Below are 19,958 nucleotides of genomic sequence, written 5' to 3' on the forward strand. Positions count from 1 at the left end.
GCCTGCTGAGAAGGCAAGAGAACAGAGGGTTAGATGGTCTTTAACACTTGCAGAAAATGCACCACTGTATCTGTTACCTTGGTTCCCAAACTCCAAAAACCCGGAAGTGAGTTCGAATCCCCCTGCTGAGCCACGGAAGTCTCTTTTGCACCAACCTCCCTCTCTCTGACCTACCGCGCGGGGTTGTTGTGAAGTTAAAAACGGAGGGGGAAAAGGGAAATGTCTCGCTCCCTGGAAGGGATAAGGCCGGCAATGGCGGCCGCGATGGAAAAACAAACAGGCTTGCCCCACCTCGCAGGGCTGTTCTGGGGATAAAAAGCGGAGAGGAGGATAAATTACGCTCCCTGGCTTAAAAGGCAGCCTATAATAAATATCTAAATAAGATATATATAAATGAGAGAAAGCAGGATTTTTGCAAAACCAGCCGACTCACCATCTGTGGCGATGATGCCCAAAACAACTGGGACCCAGATGGAAGAGAAACTCATCTTCGTGTCAGGCTGTCGGGAATAAGCTCTGCTGAACTCGGGAAAGATATATATATATGTGTGTGTTTGCATGTGATTTCCAGGAAGTATTTTATCGGCCCCCAAAGCGTGGGATTGTTTTCCCCCACCCCTTCTCTGCACAAACACAGAATAGGAAGCAGCCGGGCCAAGCTGTTTGCATTGGCAATCTGTCCGCTTCCTCCTTCGAAACATGAAATCTGACAAAAAGCTGTTGGCTCTGCGCTTTCCAAGTCGGGTGGGTTTCGAAATCCCACCCTAAGCTAGTCCTTGGGACAGGCCTATGTGTCATACGTCCGTCAATCAATCAATCGCATTCCTTTGGGGCGTTTTTCGTTAAAAGGAAAAACGGAAAGCTCAACAACTTTTGGGTTTCCCTAGGGGGGGGGGACTCTGCAATTTCGGGGGTTTCCCTAGGGGAAAAACCCCAACTCAAATGCAAAAAAATAAAATAAAAAATAAACTTGCCTAAGATCCGGGACAAATGGGAGCCAGTAAGTTTTATACAGTACACTGTATAAATTTGAGGTTTCTCTGCTTCTAAATGTTTTCCAACCACTGTTTTATAATTTTATATATTTTTGTTGCAATGATCCTGTTGGTTGCCCCCCCCCCCAAAAAGGCTTCTAAATAAATAAAATATGTCACCAATAAATCCTGCATGCCGTTGCATGTCAGGCCCCGCCGACGCTACTGTTGCATGTCACCTGTCGAAGTCCACAAACGCCACCTGGACGTGAAAACCAGGTTTATAAACACCGACGCAGCAGACTGTTTGGGTGAATTTTGGGCAAGGGTTCCTGGGATATTAGAAACCAGGGGGGGGCAGAATTCAATTTCGACCCATATTGGGATGCTGAGAGTAAGAGGAAAGCAGTTTCTGTCCCCAGCTGCTGCCAACAGCTGTGGGATTATCCAAGTGGCTTAACCTAAACCCTGCTTCCAATAAGTGCAGGGACACAAGGCAGGGCTTGTTGACCACACCTTCCGCCTAATTCATAGCCTGGGCAGAGGAAATAATAATAATAATAATAATTTATTTATACCCCCACCCATCCGGCTGGTTTTCCCCAGCCACTCTGGGCGGCTTCCAGCAAAATATTAAAATACAATAATTCATCAAACATTAAAAACTTCCCTAAACAGGGCTGCCTTCAGATGTCTTCTAAAAGTCAGGTAGTTGTTTATTTCCTTGACATCTGATGGGAGGGTGCCACCACCGAGAAGGCCCTCTGCCTGGTTCCCTGTAACCTCGCTTCTCGCAGGGAGGGAACCGCCAGAAGGCCCTCGGAGATGGGACCCAGGCGTCCGGGCTGGACGATGGGGGTGGAGACGCTCCTTCACGGATACAGGGCCGTTTAGGGCTTTCAAGGTCAGCACCAACGCTTTGAATTGTGCTCGGAAACGTACTGGGAGCCAATGTAGGTCTTTCAGGACCGGTGTTATGTGGTCTCGGCGGCCGCTCCCGGTCACCAGTCTAGCTGCCGCATTCTGGATTAGTTGCAGTTTCCGGGTCACCTTCAAAGGTAGCCCCACATAGAGCGCATGGCAGTAGTCCAAGCGAGAGATAACCAGAGCATGCACCACTCTGGCCAGACAGTCTGCAGGCAGGGAGGGTCTCATCCTGCGTCCCAGATGTAGCCACCCTGGACACAGAACTGACCTGCGCCTCCATGGACAGCTGCGAGTCCAAAATGACCCCCAGGCTGCGCGGGCTCAGAGGAAGTTACCTCTGAGCCCTTCTTTGGGGGCATAAACGCAGCCCCAACCCGGACACCCCTCCGTTTCTTCCCATTCCCCCAAGGTACAGGTAGCCTGAAGATGGGAACAGGTGTACTTCACAAACAAATGAAACCAGCTCCCAAAGGATCACTCTCTCTCTCTCTGCTGCAACTACTCTGCCTATGCTCAGAGACTACTTCCACCCACCCCTCCCCAGAATGGAGAAACTGATTCTTGCCTGAATATATATATATATATATATATATATATATATAAGCGGGTGGGGTGCACTCTGCATATGCACAGGGGCTACCACACCCTCCTCACCAAGATTTATGAAATTGATAATTGCCTGGGATTTTTTTGTTTTTGTTTTTTTGGAAAGTGGGTGAGATACACTCTGTTTATGCTCAGGGACTACCCACCTTCCTCCCCAAGGGTTATGGTTATGAAATTGATAATTGCCTGGGTTTTTGTTTTTTTTGGAAAGTGGGTTCGATGGATGCACTCTGCTTATGCTCAGGGGCTAACCCCACCTTTTCTCTCCGAGGACTGGGGAACCGTTTCCTTAATAATAATAATAATAAAGATGATAAATTTGGCCCTATACTAAGGGGAACTAAAAGAGAAGGCGGGGGGGGGCTGCCTGTTTTTTCACCGAGAAAGAATCTCATGGGGGAGATCTGGGGGTTGGGGGGTCTGTCGCTGAGTCTGTGCCCTGGCCCCCTGCGCAGTCAAATGAGGGTGTGGCTCAAGAGCCCTGCGCTCTCCCGCCCGCCCCCCAATAAAAAACCCCCCAGCGTACCCTCCCCGCTCTCAAAATAACGCACAACCCCAGATTTTGCATTTGGAGATGCGCTCTTTGCGCCAAAATACCCGGGCACCGTCGCGCTCTCTATGGAAACCAGAGGGAGATAAGAGACGCGCGCGCGGAGGAGCCACCCACTCCCGCCTCTCTCCCCCCCCCCCCACTCACAAATCAAACCAGCAGCCCCCCCCCCGTCTCCTCCTCCCTTTCGCCCCTTTGTGCTCAGGCTTGCAGGAGCTGGGGCTAGAGAGAGAGAGAGAGAGAGAGAGAGAGAGAGATAAAAAGGAAGAAAACCATCCTATCCATTTTTGGTTAGCGCAAAGCAGAGGGAAAGAGAAGCAGTCTGAACCTCCCCCCACCCAGTCCCTGAGCTCCCCCCCCCTCTCCTTGGTGGGGTGCAGGTGGTCATTCTTCCAGTGCCATTAGCCTGGCCTCGCCAGACCCACACGCACCCCCACCCACCAGGATTTTGAAACCCACCCACCCTCTCCAATTTCACAACCACCTCCTTTTTGGACAAGGATAAAAGGAGGATTTTTTTTTATTTTCCCCTTCTCCAAAATCCCCGGCGGTGGTGGGCGGAATCTAAAGCTGGGGGGAGATCCCTCCCCCATTTTTTTAAAAAAAGCATGCATCCCCTTCCCCACTAATCCCAGCACAGAAGGGAATGGAAATGTCCTTTAGCATCCCGGAACGGTAAAAAGGAGTGGTATAAGATTTTTAATTTTTTTTGGAGAGGGTCGCCTCCCTAGATGCGCGCACGCCCCCGCCCCGTTTCCAGCTGCAAACCGGGGGTGCCTCGCAGATGCTGAGCAGGTAAGTTTGATTTATTTTTTTAAAAAACTATTTTTCCTCCCCTCTCCTCGTTTTCTTTCTTTTCTTCTGCCACCATCACATATCTCTCTCTCTCTCTCGCACGCAAATCCTGGCGTCTCTTTATCAACCCCATTTTGCATCTCTCCAGACAAAGAGATGGTTTGGGCTCTATGTCTCGCTGACTGCAATGAGACCACCCCCACCCACCCCCCAAAAAATAACAAGCAGGGATTCCCCCCCCCCGCAACCCCAGCTCACTCTCTCACACAAGTGCATTGTTCTTTCGGGACCCGTCCCCGAACAATAGCCGCAAAATACCCAATCCAAAAAAATGAGAGAGAGAAAATAAATCGCAGAATAGTCCATTATTATTATTATTAGGGCGATTATTCCCAGCCACACACACATCTCTTTGGGTTTTGGGTTTTTGGGGTGGGAATGGTCTGAGACCCAAGAAGACCACCCCCGGGCCCCCCCACCCCAGTTTTATGCTGCGATGATGAGTATTTCTATTGATCTATCGCTTATAGCCTCTCGGTCCTTGAAATGGAAAAGAAAAGGGATTATTTTTTTAAAGGATGGATGAGACTGTTTGGCCACTTGTAACTTCCGAAAGCATCCATTAGCTGGGAGGGGGGTGGGGAGACACACCTTGGGTTCAGGGTTCCTTCGGAACTCGCCGCCACAAGATGCCAGTGTTGGTGGTTCCTTACTCTGAACGAATCGGTTTATTTCCGTCGCTGACCCAGAGAGCTCTCTGACTTCTTTCAAAAGGGAGTGGGCAATTTTGACGCAGGGAGTTGCATCTCTGGTTATCGGTGACGGCCGCTTTAATGGAACCTCCATGTGTGTATAAAGTCTATCTGCGAGTACCAGGGGCTGGTGGAGGGGGCAAACAAGGGGGTGCTGTGACCTTCCCATAGGATTGCAATAAGCCCCCACGCTTTTTACTAAAGGTCTGCAATCGCTGCAATGACCGCTGGGACTCCGGGTATCGATTTGGGCGTTAAATGGGTCATTTTGACTGACAGCGGATCTATAGGACCGAGGGGGGGGGGAGAGGGGCGGGCATCTAAATAGGGTCGGATCCAATGTCAGTCCCGCTCAGAGTAGACCTGTCCAAATCAATATGCCTACGGTCTGCCCACGCCTTTCGATTTTAACTGGTTGGATCCATTGGTAGTCAAATTCAGTGTAGAGTCCCAGGGGTGCCCAAACTTTTTTTTCAAAGAGGGCCAGTTTTGATGAAATGAACGTGCGTGAGGGCCGACCAAAGTTACTGACCTTTTTTTTGGCATTGACGTTGTTGAGCTTTTTTGGGGGGGTTTACCCCAGGAAATAAACCGCCACAGGGGCCTGATTGAACCGACCGGCAGGCCAGATTAGGCCCCCGAAAAGTACATTGGAGTACACCCATCAAAATTGATGGCTAATGGTCCTGAAAGACCTCCATTTGCTCCCAGGACATTTCCAAGCTAAATTCAAAGTGTTGGTGCTGACCTTGAAAGCCCTAAATGGCCCAGTATCCCTGAAGGAGCGTCTCCACCCCGGACGCCGGGGTCCATCTCCCGAGGACCTTCTGGCAGTTCCCTTCCTGCAAGAAGCGAGGTTACAGGGAACCAAGCAGAGGGCCTTCTCGGTGGTGGCACCCTCCCATCAGATGTCAAGGAAATAAACAACTATCTGACTTTTAGAAGACATCTGAAGGCAGCCCTGTTTAGGGAAGTTTTCAATGTTCGGTGTTTTTAATATTCTGTTGGGAGCTGCCCAGAGTGGCTTAGGAACACCCAGCAAGATGGGCAGGGTATAAGGAATAAATTGTTGATCCGACCGGGATAGGTCAGCATGAGACTTTTTAAGCGCAGGGTTGTGGGTTCGAGTCCCGCGCTGGGCAAAAGCTCCCTGCGTTGCAGGGGGTTCTGCTAGATGACCCCCGGGGTTCCCTTCCGAGTCTACAATTGTGTGGTTTTTAACTCCTGCTCATTTTGGTTCTGGGATGCCCCGCGGCAGCTATGAGCAGAACCTAGGCTGAGACCCCCGACCCACCAGGTTCCTCTGAATCCCACCGCTGACATCATGATCTCTGCAAAGGATAAAGGCAAGGCTCCGAAAGACAGCATGACTCTTCTTCCCTGCTTCTACTTTGTTGAGGTAAGCAGAACTTTTCCATCATCCATATATAAATAATAATAATAATAATAATAATAATAATAATAATAATAATAATAATAAAATTTTCTGTTTTGCAATTCAGAATATTCACTTAAACAACCTTAAAATATCAGTGAATTCCCTTCTTCTCTTTCCATGGCTCATTTTGGGTAGCATAAATCCCAGCATATTTTACATAAACTAAACCTGTATTCCATTACAGTGGCGCCTCGGTTCTCAAACTTAATCCATTCCGGAAATTCCGTTCCAAAACCAAAGCGTTCCAAAACCAAGGCGCGCTTCTTTCCCATAGAAAGGAACGCAAAACGGAATCAATCCGTTCCAGACTTTTAAAAACAACCCCTAAAACAGCAACTTAACATGAATTTTACTATCTAACGAGACCATTGACCCATAAAATGAAAGCAAGAATCAATGCGCTGTACTATAAAATAAATAAGACAGTATCGTAGATGATAACAATTAAAACTATTGTTTTTTCTTTACCTGCACTGGTGACGGTCGTTGTTTGGATGGGGGGCTTTCATCCATTTCCGCAGCCGCACGATCCACCGATCCGTAGCTGAACTGGGTTCGGCACAGTCGCAAAAGCAAATGAACCGAAAAGCCCCAAAAACGAAAACGCAAAATATATAGCGAAAACAAGAGCGCCAAACTTAACCCGTTCCGGAAGCCCGTTTGACTTCGGAAATGTTCGGAAACCGAGGCGCGGCTTCTGATTGGCGCAGGCGCCCCGGAAGCAATAGCCGACAGCCGTGTCGGACGTTCGGCTTCTGGAAAACGTTCGAAAACTGGAACATTGCCTTCTGGGTTTTCGGCGTTTGGGAACCAAGGCGTTTGAGAACCAAGATACCTCTGTATACAGTCATACCTTGGGTTACATACTTGATTGGTTCCGGGTCGCTGTACGTAACCCGGAAAATGTGCTTTGTGCATGTGCGGATGGATGGTTACACTTCCGGGTATCGGGAGTTCGTAACCCGAAAAGTACTCAACCCAAAGCATACGTAAGCCGAGATACGACTGTATACCATTCCCCAGAATGCTTTGGTTATCTTGCACGTCCACCAAAAAAGGTTCTCCTACCCGAAAGATAAGGGACGCGGGTGGCACTGTGGGTTAAACCACAGAGCCTAGGGCTTGCCGATCGGAAGGTCGGCGGTTCGAATCCCCGCAATGACACGGCGAGCTCCCGTTGCTCGGTCCCTGCTCCTGCCCACTTAGCAGTCCGAAAGCACGTCAAAAGTGCAAGGAGATAAATAGGTACCGCTCCGGCGGGAAGGTAAACGCCGTTTCCGTGCGCTGCTCTGGTTCGCCAGAAGCGGCTTAGTCCTGCTGGCCACATGACCTGGAAGCTGGACGCCGGATCCCTCGGCCAGTAAAGCGAGATGAGCGCAGCAACCCCAGAGTCGTTCGCGACTGGACCTAATGGTCAGGGGTTTACCTTTACCTTTTTACCCGAAAGATAGCGCCTGCTTCTTCCCTCTCTCTTTCTCTCTCTGACTCCTTTTGGCTTCCAGCTGCCCATTGTGGCTTCCTCGGTTGTGACGCTCTACTTCTTGGAGCTGACGGACCTCTTCAAGCCAGCCAAGGTGGGCTTCCAATGTTACGACCGGGCTCTTTCCATGCCCTACGTAGACACCAACGAGGAGATGATCCCCTTGCTCATGCTCCTCAGCTTGGCTTTCGCGGCCCCCGCGGCCTCCGTAAGTAGCGTTCCGGCCTCTCCTTGCCTCTTGGATTTTTATTATAGCTACAGTCGGGAGAGGAGGAGGCTCTTAATCTCCGGGTCGTGGGTTCGGGTCCTGCTTTCCCATCCCCTCCAACGTTTCTCCCCTGAAAATAGGGATGTCCTATTCCATCCCCTCACATCCCTTGCCAACAAGTGGAGAAGTCGCCGGGAGGGGAGGGGCTTGCTCTGACCCCGCCCCTATTCCTTCCCTTCCTCTCAGATCATGGTGGGCGAAGGCATCGTCTACTGCTTGCAGTCCAACGTCAAAGGCCGCTCCAGCTCTGAGGGCAGCATCAACGCCGGCGGCTGCAATTTCAACTCCTTCCTCCGCAGGACGGTCCGGTTCGTGGGTAAGTTCGTCTCCGTCCTCCGAGCAATGATGTGCAAATGGCTTGAGATACCTGTTAGCTCCATAAATTACGATATATAGCATATATTCAACACAAAAAAACAGCGACAATTTGTTGCTGACAAAGGATGGCTGGACATATAAAGGGCCCTATTACCTTCAGGAGCTGAGGGCCGCATCAAAGCTCAATCTGGCCCTGTCTGCGGTCCTTGCTTGGCACCAGATACGGGTTTGGAGAGCTGGATAAGGACCCCACCACCAGGCTGGTGGGTTCTCCGCCCCTGGGCTCAATCGCGGCGGGAAACCAATCTCTCCGGCGTCCCGGCAGGTGTCCACGTTTTCGGTCTGTGCGCCACGGCCCTCGTGACGGACGTGATCCAGCTGGCCACAGGGTACCACGCCCCGTTTTTCCTGACGGTCTGCAAGCCCAACTACACCCTCCTGGGCATCTCCTGCGACGCCAACCCCTACATCACGCAGGACATCTGCTCGGGGCAAGACCAGCACGCCATCCTTTCGGCCAGGTGAGGCCGATGCGGGACGCGCTTCGAAAGCCGGCGGCGGAGCGTTCCCTGCCGGGACACCCGGGGCGGGGTCACCGCCCGCGGGGCCCCCGAATCGCCCGCACTCTGCACCCCAGCCTGAGGCAATTGCTCCTGTATGACATTTCCTCCCCTCTTCTTTTTCCCAGGAAAACATTCCCCTCCCAGCACGCCACGCTCTCCGCTTTTGCCGCCGTCTATGTGTCGGTGAGTTTCCAATCCCGTGATCCGCTGATAAGAATCGGCCGCTCGTTCCCGATCCAGGTTAGGGGGGGGTTGAGTATTGGGCTGAAACAAGCCCCCCCCCCAAAAAAAAATCTGGTTCCATTTCAGCCTTCGGCAGCAAGGGTGGCAAATTCTGCAATCTTTAAAATGATGTTTTCGAAATTTTAGCATATACTTTGTCCTTTCCCAACCTCCCTCCCTTGTTTTCCAAGGCGCGGCGAAAAATGTTGAAGGGCAAGACCTAATTGTGACGGCCCCCTTAGCTGTGCTCCCCCAACGGGAGCCCAAAGCCATGCCCCCAATGATTCAATAGCATCTCCACCCCACCCCCATTGTCCACCCCGGACACCGGGGTCCAGCTCCGAGGGTCTACTGGCAGAAGTTAAGTTACAGGGAACCAGGCAGAGGGCCTTCTCAGTGGTGGCACCCGCCCTGTGGAATGCCCTCCCATCAGATGTCAAGGAAATAAACAACTATCTGACTTTTAGAAGGCATCTGAAGGCAGCCCTGGACAGGGAAGTTCTTTAAAGTGTGATGTGTGTGTGTTATTTTCCATTTAGTAATATACAGGTGAAACTCGGAAAATTAGAATATCATGGAAAGGTTCGTTTCTTTCAGTAATTCAGCTTAAAAGGTGAAACTAATATATGAGATAGACTCATGACATGCAAAGCGAGATATGTCAAGCTATATTTGTTATAATTGCGATGATTATGGCGTACGGCTGATGAGAACCCCAAATTCACAATCTCAATTTGGGGGTTTTCACCAGCTGTGCCCCATAATCATCACAATTATAACAAGCAAAGGCTTGACATATCTCGCTTTGTGTGTCATGGGTCTATCTCATATATTAAACTCCAGTAGCTAATGAAAACAATTGCTTACATAAATGGACATTTCCACGATATTCTAATCTTTCGAGTTTCACCTGTACCTTAAAGTGTGATGTTTTCTTACCTTTGTTCACGATCCGCCCCGTCAATCTTTGCAGATGTACTTCAACTCCATCATCTCGGACAGCACCAAGCTCCTCAAACCCATCTTGGTCTTCGCCTTCGCCATCGCGGCCGGAATCTGCGGCCTGACGCAGATCACCCAGTACCGCAGCCACCCCATCGACGTCTATGTGGGTTTCCTCATCGGATCAGGAATCGCAGCCTATCTGGCAAGTCTCTTCTCCTAAGACGCCCTTCCCGGACTCTACCACTTGGGGGGGGGCACGGTGGTTGGGGGCACCCCGAGGCTGCGACCTCGCTGAAGAGGTCCACGGTGAGTCGGGGCCCGGGTGGGCGAACACGTGGGAATGTTCAGGGAGGCAGGAGTTGACGTATTGTTTCTTAATATCCTTCCTAACTTGCACTAGCAAGTTCTACATTACCGGCAAGCTTTTTCGGCAGGGGGCCGGTCCCACTGTCCCTCAGACCTTGCAGGGGGCCAGACTATATTTTTTTGGGGGGGGAATAATGAACGAATTCCTATGCCCTAAACTTGATGCAGGCCCTCAGCTCCTGAAGGTAATGGGGCCCTTTATATGTCCAGCTGTCCTTTGTCCACAATAAATTGTCACTGTTTTTTTGCGTTGAATATATGCTATATGGTAATTTATGGACCGAATAGGTATCTCAAGCCATTTGCGCATGTTGCCATGCAACCAGTCCATGCACAATGTAGGCATCCTATATATAGAAAGGAGCAAACCAGGGATATTTTAGGGAGCAGGCTAACAGGTGGGGCCCATCACAGGAGCCTACACAACACAAAACACTGCTGCTGGATGTAGGTTTTATTTTATTTTTTATCTTATATTTTGGAAATGTACACCCAGTTTTTCCCCCTTTAATTTTTTTTGGGGCCCAACAAGAGAGTGGGGCCCTAAGCTAGAGCTTGTTTAGCTTATACGTAAATCTGGCACTGGTCTTAACAGCTGCTGTCTGCTGCCCCCAAACAGGCCTACCACGCCGTGGGCAACTTCCGCGCTCCGACCGAGAAGGCCCCGTCCAACCCCCCCGCCAAGGACGCTTTGAGGGCCCTGACCCAGCGGGGCCACGACTCCGTCTACCACCAGAACAAGTCGGTCAGCACCGACGAGCTGAACCCGCAGACGCGGCTGGAGGGGATGAACCGGCAGGTCCAGCGCGAGAAAAACTCCCTGGGCAGCCTGAAGCGTGCCAGCGTCGACGTGGACCTCCTGGCCCCCCGCAGCCCCATGGGCAAGGAGAACATGGTCACCTTCAGCAACACGCTGCCAAGGGTCAACACGCCCTCGATGGACGACCCGGCCCGGCGCCACATGACCATCCACGTCCCCGTGGACGCCTCGCGGTCCAAGCAGCTGATCACCGAGTGGAAGCAGAAGTCCGTGGAAGGCCGGGGGATGACCTTGGCCGAGGAAGTGGCCCGGCGGGTCGGCTCCGATTGCTTGGTCGGAGAGGACGACGAACATATCCCGCCGTCGCTGTACCCCACCGTCCAGGCCCGGACAGCCGAGCGCGCTGCCATGGGTCCCCGGGTCCTCATCCAGCCGAGGCCCGGAGCGACCCAGCTGGTGCACATCCCTGAGGAGAGTCAAGCCAACGCCGGGGCCAACATTTCGCCCAAGAGCAGCTCGGCCGTGCGAGCGAAATGGATGATGATGGCCGAGAAAGGTTCAGCGTCGCAGAGGGTGGCCAACCCTCCTCGCCTCATGCAGGTCATCGCCATGTCAAAGCAGCCAGGGATGGTTTCGGTGACGCCCAAGCACTCAGAGACGTCCTCGTCGTCCACCAGCTCCGATTCCTCGCAGTACCGGTCCCCGTCAGAACGGGACAGCTCGAGCGTCGTCACCATCGATGCCCACGCGCCGCACCACCCGGTCGTGCACCTCTCTTCTGGGAACGGGCCGTGGGAATGGAAAGCCACCCAGAAGGTGTCGGACGGGACGGACGTTTACGAGCTCAACGACATGGGCAAGGATTTCCGCGGCTTCCGGCCGGCCAAGAGCGCCGGGGTCTCGCCGGGGTCGTCGGTCAGCGACATCGAGCAAGACGAGCCGCGCTACGGCAGCCTGGCCACCATAAACGTGGCGGCGGGAGTCGGGGGCAGCGAGACCAGCCCCGCGGAAAACATGCTCGGGGGGCCCAGCCGGGAGTCGACGCTGCGCCGGAAGCCGACGAGCCTGACGGTCGGCGAGAAGGACGGGCAGGCGGAGGAGACGGAAAACTTCTACAAGAAGATGCAAGCCCACCGGCGGTTCAAAGACTAGGTGTGCCGTGGGGTGCCGAAACGGGATTGGAACGATTCCTCCCCACATTTCCAAAAATAAAAATTGATTTCGGGCATTCGCCATCTCCGTGGCAAAGATCTCCGTTTACCGGGTGTGGAATGGTGGACATCCGGTGTTTACTTTGGGGAAGATGTGCGGACCAAATTTCTGGGATTTCCTGCTGTGTTTTAGGCAAGGAATTACCTGCCCCTCTTCTGGATTATCGCAGCATCCTCCGCGCAGGGAATCGGAGACATTGAGGGACCCGAGGGATATTTTTTCTTAAAAAAAAGAATACCCGACAAATTATCGGTGCTGTTGATTTTCAGGACAAGTGTAATTTATTCGTAACTACTGATTGTAAAGCCGACCAGAGCGGGGAGCCTGGCATGGGGTGGTTCAAACATTACGGAAGGGAATGGGCTGGGTTGGGCCACTTGGTACGATCTCCCATCACCCAGGAGCCCTGCCCTTTTGCAAAATGTGTCGTATTTGGGAAAGTCAGGTGGGTGGGTCACTTAGCTTGCAAGATTCAGCCTCCCCCGAGTGACGATCCGGAGACGTTTCCTTTGTCTCCAACGAAAGCAGGGAGGGAATCTGTAAATACCTGGGCTACCCAAAGGAGACAGAAGAGGAGGAGGAAGAAGAGATAAGTCTTGGGAAAGATAGGATTTTCTGGCTAGGGTGCCGGGGGAACAGAAAAGTCCGCCGTGCCTGTTCTTCCCTGCAGCGGCCAACGAGATTATACTAGGAGCCAACAAACGTGGCTTACCTGAAGCATTTAGTCTCCGGGGGTAGACTGCCCCTGTCCTTGGAGGCTCTACTTAGCCATCCTGGCTGTTGGCAGGCACCCCGCGAGCATCAGACGTCATAAGGTCGATATGTTTTGTTTGGGACTGGCAGAAGGGGGGCATTCCTGGGGTGCTGGATTCTGCCCTCCCCAAAGTGGCACAAAGCGAAGGTAGAACTAGTGGGGGTCGGGAGGGGTGGGAGAGACCCTGGTTGCCCCGTCCGGAAAGAAACGGTGGCTGTTATTAGTCACGAGGTTTCTGGAGCAGATTCCGCCGTGTCCCTAAGAATGTGATGGGGAGATAATATGTATTTTGAGGGTTTATAGCGTGGCATGACTCAATGCTTGAAGTAGGGAGGGCATGTGAAATGTATAGCCTTATGGGGGGGCCTGTGGGGTTGTACAGGGGGTGGCACCACCTGTTCGCATGAGATGGGTTTATTAACTGGGGTGGGTGGGGTGGGGAGGGAGGAGTGGGGCTTGATTTCGAGACGCGACGTCAAAATTGGAAGCTGCCACCGTAAGATCCAGTATTCATTCCAGATGTTTCCTTAACTTGGTTCCGGATGTCCTTAGACTCCAACTCCCATCGGCAGGAGCCGATGGGATTGGGAGTCCGGCGACACCCAAAGGCCACGAGGTTAGGAAGGCAGGTTTAGGTAGTTTGAGTAAACCACGGATCCTCTTGCTGCAGATGGATCCGCGGAAAACCCGAATACCCCCCTTTCACGATTATCCGTTACTTATCCTCTTCCTGCTCAGGCAAGGGAGTTTCCCGAAAGAGGAAATAGCCATGGCATCCGCCAATTTGACGGAATTGCATTTGTAAGCAAGCGCCTAATCGTTCCTAGCGGGAAAGGCTGTCCTTTCTTTGGACTTCGTTGTTAGGACAGCTTCTGGGCAGACGCTCGGAGGGTCCCTGTTTTCCAGGGAAAGTCCTGGGTATGCAGAAGCCGTCCTAGTTTCTGATTTGATCCCAGAACGTCCTGCTTTTCCTTAGGACGTCCCTATTTTCATGGGAGAAACGTTGGAGGGGATCGAATAGGACGTCCCTATTTTCAGGAGAGAAATGTTGGAGGGGATGGAATAGGACGTCCCTATTTTCAGGAGAGAAATGTTGGAGAGGATGGAATAGGAGCTGTACCCATCGCTATCCCGAGACTGGAGCATTGAAATGGGTTGGCCTGTTAGTCCTGCCCATTCATTTCAATGGGTCTGAGTAGGACTCAGTCTGTTTTAAAAGTGATGAATCCTCTCTCTCTATATATATATAAAGGTTAGGGTGGGTGGAGGGGAAGACAACCCAGGGCTCCCCAAAAGGCGTCTCACTTGGCTTCCAGGAATTCTGGGCCTCTGTTTCCGTAACGACGCCGGCTGGGTACCCGAGCCCAGCGGGCGGGATCCGCTGTCTTAAGGGGAATGTTGGCATGAATTTATGTCTGCGAGGAAGGAATGTATAACCTTATGGGAACATGATGGGGGGGCTGTTGTTGTTTTAATAGGGCCCCCCAACAAATGGCATGGGGAAGTGGTTAGGTAGAAGAGGGGGGGGTTTCCTTTGTGAAAGGTGAAGCCTGGGGAGAGATGGGTGCAAGATAGGCATAAAGGGCATTTATAAGGTTCCTCTCTCCCTGGTAATTTCAATTTCAAGAAGATGCATATCTGCGTACAACTGGCATGTGCCAATTTAAATGCGCCGCTGCAAACCTCCCCGGTCTTGCCGGCGCCGAGATTTGCAGCGCACTCACCAGCCCCGTAAACAGTTTTAAATATATGTAAATGGGGAAGGGGGCAGAAAAAAAGAGACTTGGAGCCCACCCCTTTGGAACACCCCTGAAATTCAGTTGTTCCGATGGGTAGTTTGCCTTCGAGAGATTTTGGGAAGCCTTGCTCTGTCTCCGAGAAATAAAAATTAATTGTGGACCGATCTCCTCTGGAAAGTGTGTGGTTTTCGAGACCATGATGGGGTCAGGGGTGGGAGCTGCGCTGTGTCACTTCCCCCCATTGGAGCCTGCTTGGGAATAGCTGCTGCTGCTGCTGCAGCCAGAGTGCTTTACAAGAGGCTGCAAATCGACTGCTCATGAAGAACAGATGGTGTATGTTAATAATAATTCACCAAGATGAGCTATGGGCCTGGTGTCTTTCCAGATCGAGGCAGCACCCCAAGTCAAAATCCACACTCGGCACACACCTCTTCATCGCCTTTGGCGATCCCTCGTAGCCGAGTAAGATTGTCTTCCATAAACACGGTATCTGAAGGAGTGTGCACGCACACGAAAGCTCATACCGAGAACAAACTTAGTTGGTCTCTAAGGTGCTACTGGAAGGAATTTTGTTATTTTATTACGGTTTTAGCAGTGAGTCCACAAGTGACTGCGGAGGACAATTCTGGATCCACACGTCCTTCCACAGTGGGGACATAGGTTTCTGGGCGGGAGTTGATCCCGGTGAGGGTTTGCCATGCGTGCCTTCCTCTTAGCACGTTTCTCCCTTGTGTCCTGAGTTCGAGTGTCTTCAAAACCCAAGACACCTCTGGGAAAGGCTGCTCTCCAACTGGAGCGCTCGCAGGCCAGTGTTTCCCAATTGTGTTTATACTACATTTTTAAAGATTTGCCTTGAGAGAGTCTTTAAACCTCTTTTGTTGACCACCAACATTACGCTTTCCATTTTAAAGTTTGGAATAGAGGAGTTGTTTGGAAGACGAGAATCAGGCATCCGCAGAACAAGACCAGTCCAACGAAGTTGATGTCGAAGAATCATCGCTTTGACACTGGTGATCTTTGCTTCTTCCAGTACACTAATTAGAAAATTGGAGTCCTTGGAGAATGCAGGAAATAAAGTAGAAAGGTTGCAAGGACTCAGGCCAGGGCGGCAATAAACGATGCTTTTCTCCATTTTTGTTGTTGAAAGTATAAAACAAATTCCAGTTACGATTGCTAACTCCAGGACAAGGCCCTGTTTCGTTTATTCCTCTTCAGCTGGAATAATAAAGAATCTCAAATTAAACTTTTATCTTCCGACATTATTATCCATTTAGTCATTTCTATCGAGACAATTGTGTAACAAGCATTTCGACAGCCATAGAAAGTTTGATCATATCAATATTGTTTATTGCCGTCCTGGCCTGGGTCCTTGCAACCTTTCCGCTCTTCCGGTACACTGGCGTTCGTTCGCCTGTCTTCCCAGGTGATGTGTAAAATATTTCGGAGACACCGTCGATGGAATCTTTCGAGGAGTCGGAGATGGAGTTTATAAGCGGCCCACGTTTCGCAAGCGTGCAGTAAGGTCGGTAGTACAATAGCTTTGCAAACAAGGATTTTGGTTTCCCTGCGAATGTCACCTTTGCACAGGTACGCAGAGCAACCTGAGAGCCAGTTTGCATCATCCCTGTGGGGAATCCCATGTCACGGCAGGCTATTCTGCAACCATCTCTTCTCTCTCTGCCTTGCTGTCTCCCGGGAGGTTGGCAAGAGAAAACACTTTCGCCCTTTGCGATTTACTCATTCCAAAGCAGCTAAGCCTTTAAAATCTCCTCGTCCAAGCTCTCTCTTTTTTTAATCTGGGCGCACAAAGCTAATTAGAGCTCAGCTTGGTGGCGAGAAAAAAACCAGAATCCTCTTTTTTTTCCCTCCCAGCAGCTGGAGAGACGTTAATGCCTGCCTTCCTCCTTCTCGGTTCTGTGCAGAAGAAATGGCCAAATCTGCAATATCCGGGTGGATATTCTGGGAAGGGGATTTCCCACCCGACCCACACACAGAGACAACTCGTAAAAATTACACGCCAAAAGCAGCTGGGATTCTGCAAATCCACAACAGGGCTTTCAGAGGAGGCAAAATCTCCCTTAATTCTGTTGTCATTCCCCTTGCAGGTTTCCCTGGGAGCAGGGATTGGTGGATAAACCCACTTCCAGGGAAGTACTCATGGCGCTACAATTCCCAGCACCCTTTAAGGGTAAAGGGACCCCTGACCGTTAGGTCCAGTCGCGGACGACTCTGGGGTTGCGGCGCTCATCTCGCTTTACTGGCCGAGGGAGCCGGCGTCCAGCTTCCGGGTCATGTGGCCGGCAGGACTAAGCCTCTTCTGGCGAACCAGAGCAGCGCACAGAACGCAGACTCATTCAGATCCCCCCACACCCACACCCGAAAACAGTACTCCTGTCTTGTCAGGATTCAACCTCAACCCGTTAGCCGCCATCCATCCTCCAACCGCCTCCTGGCACTCGCACGCTTGGAGGAGGAGAGAGCATTTGATGGGCATGTGTGGACTCTGCCACCCGCCTCCTTCCCACAAACCTTCCAGAGTATTTGGTGTCACAGCTGAGATGGATCAACATATATATTTAGCAAGCCAACATCTGGCTGGGGGCGGGGGGGGATTAACTAGGAACAGCTTCAGCCACCTGCCTCCATTCCTCTCGATTCAGGCCTCTGTCGCCAAAGATGCCATTATCTTTCATATTTTATGTACCGCTCCATGTTAAAAGGACACAGGGCAGTTGACCGTCGGCGATCAATGGCAACACATCGCCTGACAGGCATGCAATTTTTTTTTACAGCGATGCACAATATCAGCCCCGCAGCAAGAAACTCCGCAACCGCTGCAGAAGGCGGAGTGGGCTGTTATGCCGCTAAGCCCTACTCAGAGTAGACCTGCTGAAATGAACAGATCCGAATCAGACCATGCCTTGTATGTTTCCGGGAGGTCTTAATCGGACGCGGCTGGAGTCCCGTAAGTTGTAAGACGTACCCAAGTATCTCCAGGAAAGTAAGGAAGAGGAGGGATCCTCTGATGGTGCAGTGCCTCTTCCTACCTGGGTGGAGAATAATAAAATAATAAGAGATAAAAATAATAATTTATTACTCATACCCCGCCCATCTGGCTGGGTTTCCACCGAAAAACTGGGCGGCTCCCAACCGAATATTACAAAAATACGATAAAACATCAAACATTAAAAACTTCCCTAAATGGGACTGCCTTCAGACGTCTTCTAAAAGTCAGATAGTTGTTTATTTCCTTGACATCTGACGGGAGGGCGCCACCACCGAAAAGGCCCTTTGCCTGGTTCCCTGTAACCTCGCTTCTCGCAGGGAGGGAACCGCCAGAAGGCCCTCGGGAGATGGACCCCGGTGTCCGGGATGGAGATGCTCCTTCAGGTATACTGGGCTGTTTAGAGTTTCCGAGGTGAGCACCAACCCTTTGAATTGTGCTTCGAAATGTCCTGGGAGCCAATGTAGGTCTTTCAGGACCGGTGTCATATGGTCTCCACTCCCAGTCGCCAGTCTAGCTGCCGCATTCTGGATTAGTTGCAGTTTCTGGGGTCACCTTCAAAGGGAGCCCCACGTAGAGCACATTGCAGTAGTCCGAGTGGCAGATAACCTTAAGGTTACCAGATGTCCCTGTTTCCTGGGGACAGCCCCTGGATTTACAAATCAGTCCCCATGCAAGTTGAAAAGTGTCCCTGGGTGCATTGAAAAAAATCTGGTCACCTTAAGATAACCCCAATAATAATAATATAGGAGAGAGAGGTATGCGTCGAAATCATCCCTGTGGGACCCCTGACTGTTAGGTCCAGTCGCGGACGACTCTGGGACTGTGGCGCTCATCTCGCTTTACTGGCCGAGGGAGCCGGCGTCCAGCTTCTGGGTCACGTGGTCAACATGACTGAGCCGCTTCTGGCGAACCAGAGCAGCGCACGGAAACGGCGTTTCCCTTCCCGCCGGAGTGGTACCTATTTATCTACTCGCACTTTGACGTGCTTTCGAACTGCTAGGTTGTCAGGAGCAGGGACCGAGCAACGGGAGCTCACCCCGTCATTGTGGGGATTCGAACCGCCGACCTTCTGATCGGCAAGCCCTGGGCTCTGTGGTTTGACCCACAGCGCCACCTGGGTCCTGTTGCAAAGGTAAATGTACGTTATCTCCCCCCACCCACATGACCCCCAAGATGAAAGCAGTTTTCCAGCCCCTTTTCGAGTCAATAACGGAATTGAAAGAGACGGACAGCCCTCCCTCTTCCTTCCGCAAAAGCAGGGGAATGCAGACCACTGCAATTTCATCCTCAAGGTTGCTGTGACAACGAGGAAGAGTGTGCTAATCTTGTGGATAGGCAGTTTTTCTGCCAGCCTTAGGTGGTTTTTAATTCGAAACCTGATTTTGCAAGCGGGTGAGAGGGGGAAAAGAAGAGGAAAACAACAACCACAAGTCTAATCTCTCGGGGTCACGGGTTCGAGCCCCATGTCGGGCGAAAGATTCCTGTATGGCAGGGGTTTGGAGTAGAGGACCCCCCGGGGTCCCTTGCAACTCGACCAGCCTGCGATCCTGTGCCATTCGGCGGATCCCCAGGGGAAAAAAAATGCATTTGCTACGCGGCTAAGGTTGAACCCTGGGCAGGCCGAACGCTCCGCTCTTCAGGGCTGCGAAACTAAGGACAGTCGCTGGGGGTTCACGCCAACGAAGCAGGACATCTCCGTCGGTTAGTCTGGTGCTGGAGATGCCAAGGTTGCGGGTTCGATTTCGGCTGCGTAAAATCCTGCATCATGGGGTTGGGCTAGATGACCTTGGGGGTCCCCTTCCAACACTGCAGGTCTATGCTTGGCCTCTGTCGTTTCCTCCTACCGATAGAGAACCCACTTAAGGACTCTGTGAGGGCTCTTGGGTACCCCATAAAGGAAAGGGAGCATTTTTTTTTCTTATAACAAGAGCATGCAAAGATGTCCTCTACAGTATTTCCTGAACAAAATAATTTTTTCCCCTTCCAGTAGCACCTTAGAGACCAACTAAGTTTGTTCTTGGTATGAGCTTTCGTGTGCATGCACACTTCTTCAGCTATTTCCTAAATAACTCGTAGGAAAGATCTGCCTGGTCCAGCCTCACGTTTCACACATTGCGTAACCAGATATTGCATCTGGAGATTGTAGAAACTCGCTCGGTTCCCTCTTCCCTCCTCATTGCTCTTTCCTTTCGTGCCGTCTGCTTGGTCTCTGTCGTTTCCTCCTACCAGTAGGGAAGCCACTTAAGGACAGTAGACGGGCTCTTGGATACCCCATAAGTGAA

At 51.5% G+C, this 19,958-nt stretch overlaps 1 protein-coding gene across 1 annotated transcript; it reads left to right on the forward strand.

Moving 5' to 3' along the window:
• The first annotated feature begins 3,779 nt into the window (after positions 1–3,779).
• On the forward strand, positions 3,780–12,166 carry PLPPR3 (phospholipid phosphatase related 3). The gene is made up of 8 exons (XM_033136815.1): positions 3,780–3,852; positions 5,863–6,003; positions 7,545–7,730; positions 7,977–8,106; positions 8,434–8,629; positions 8,797–8,854; positions 9,867–10,040; positions 10,824–12,166. Exons 2-8 carry the CDS (start codon positions 5,929–5,931, stop codon positions 12,114–12,116), a joined length of 2,112 nt encoding a protein of 703 aa, XP_032992706.1. The 5' UTR covers positions 3,780–3,852; positions 5,863–5,928; the 3' UTR covers positions 12,117–12,166.
• The last annotated feature ends 7,792 nt before the right edge of the window (positions 12,167–19,958 follow it).

Source organism: Lacerta agilis, chromosome 18 (genome assembly GCF_009819535.1).
Source record: "Lacerta agilis isolate rLacAgi1 chromosome 18, rLacAgi1.pri, whole genome shotgun sequence".
Taxonomy (NCBI): domain Eukaryota; kingdom Metazoa; phylum Chordata; class Lepidosauria; order Squamata; family Lacertidae; genus Lacerta; species Lacerta agilis.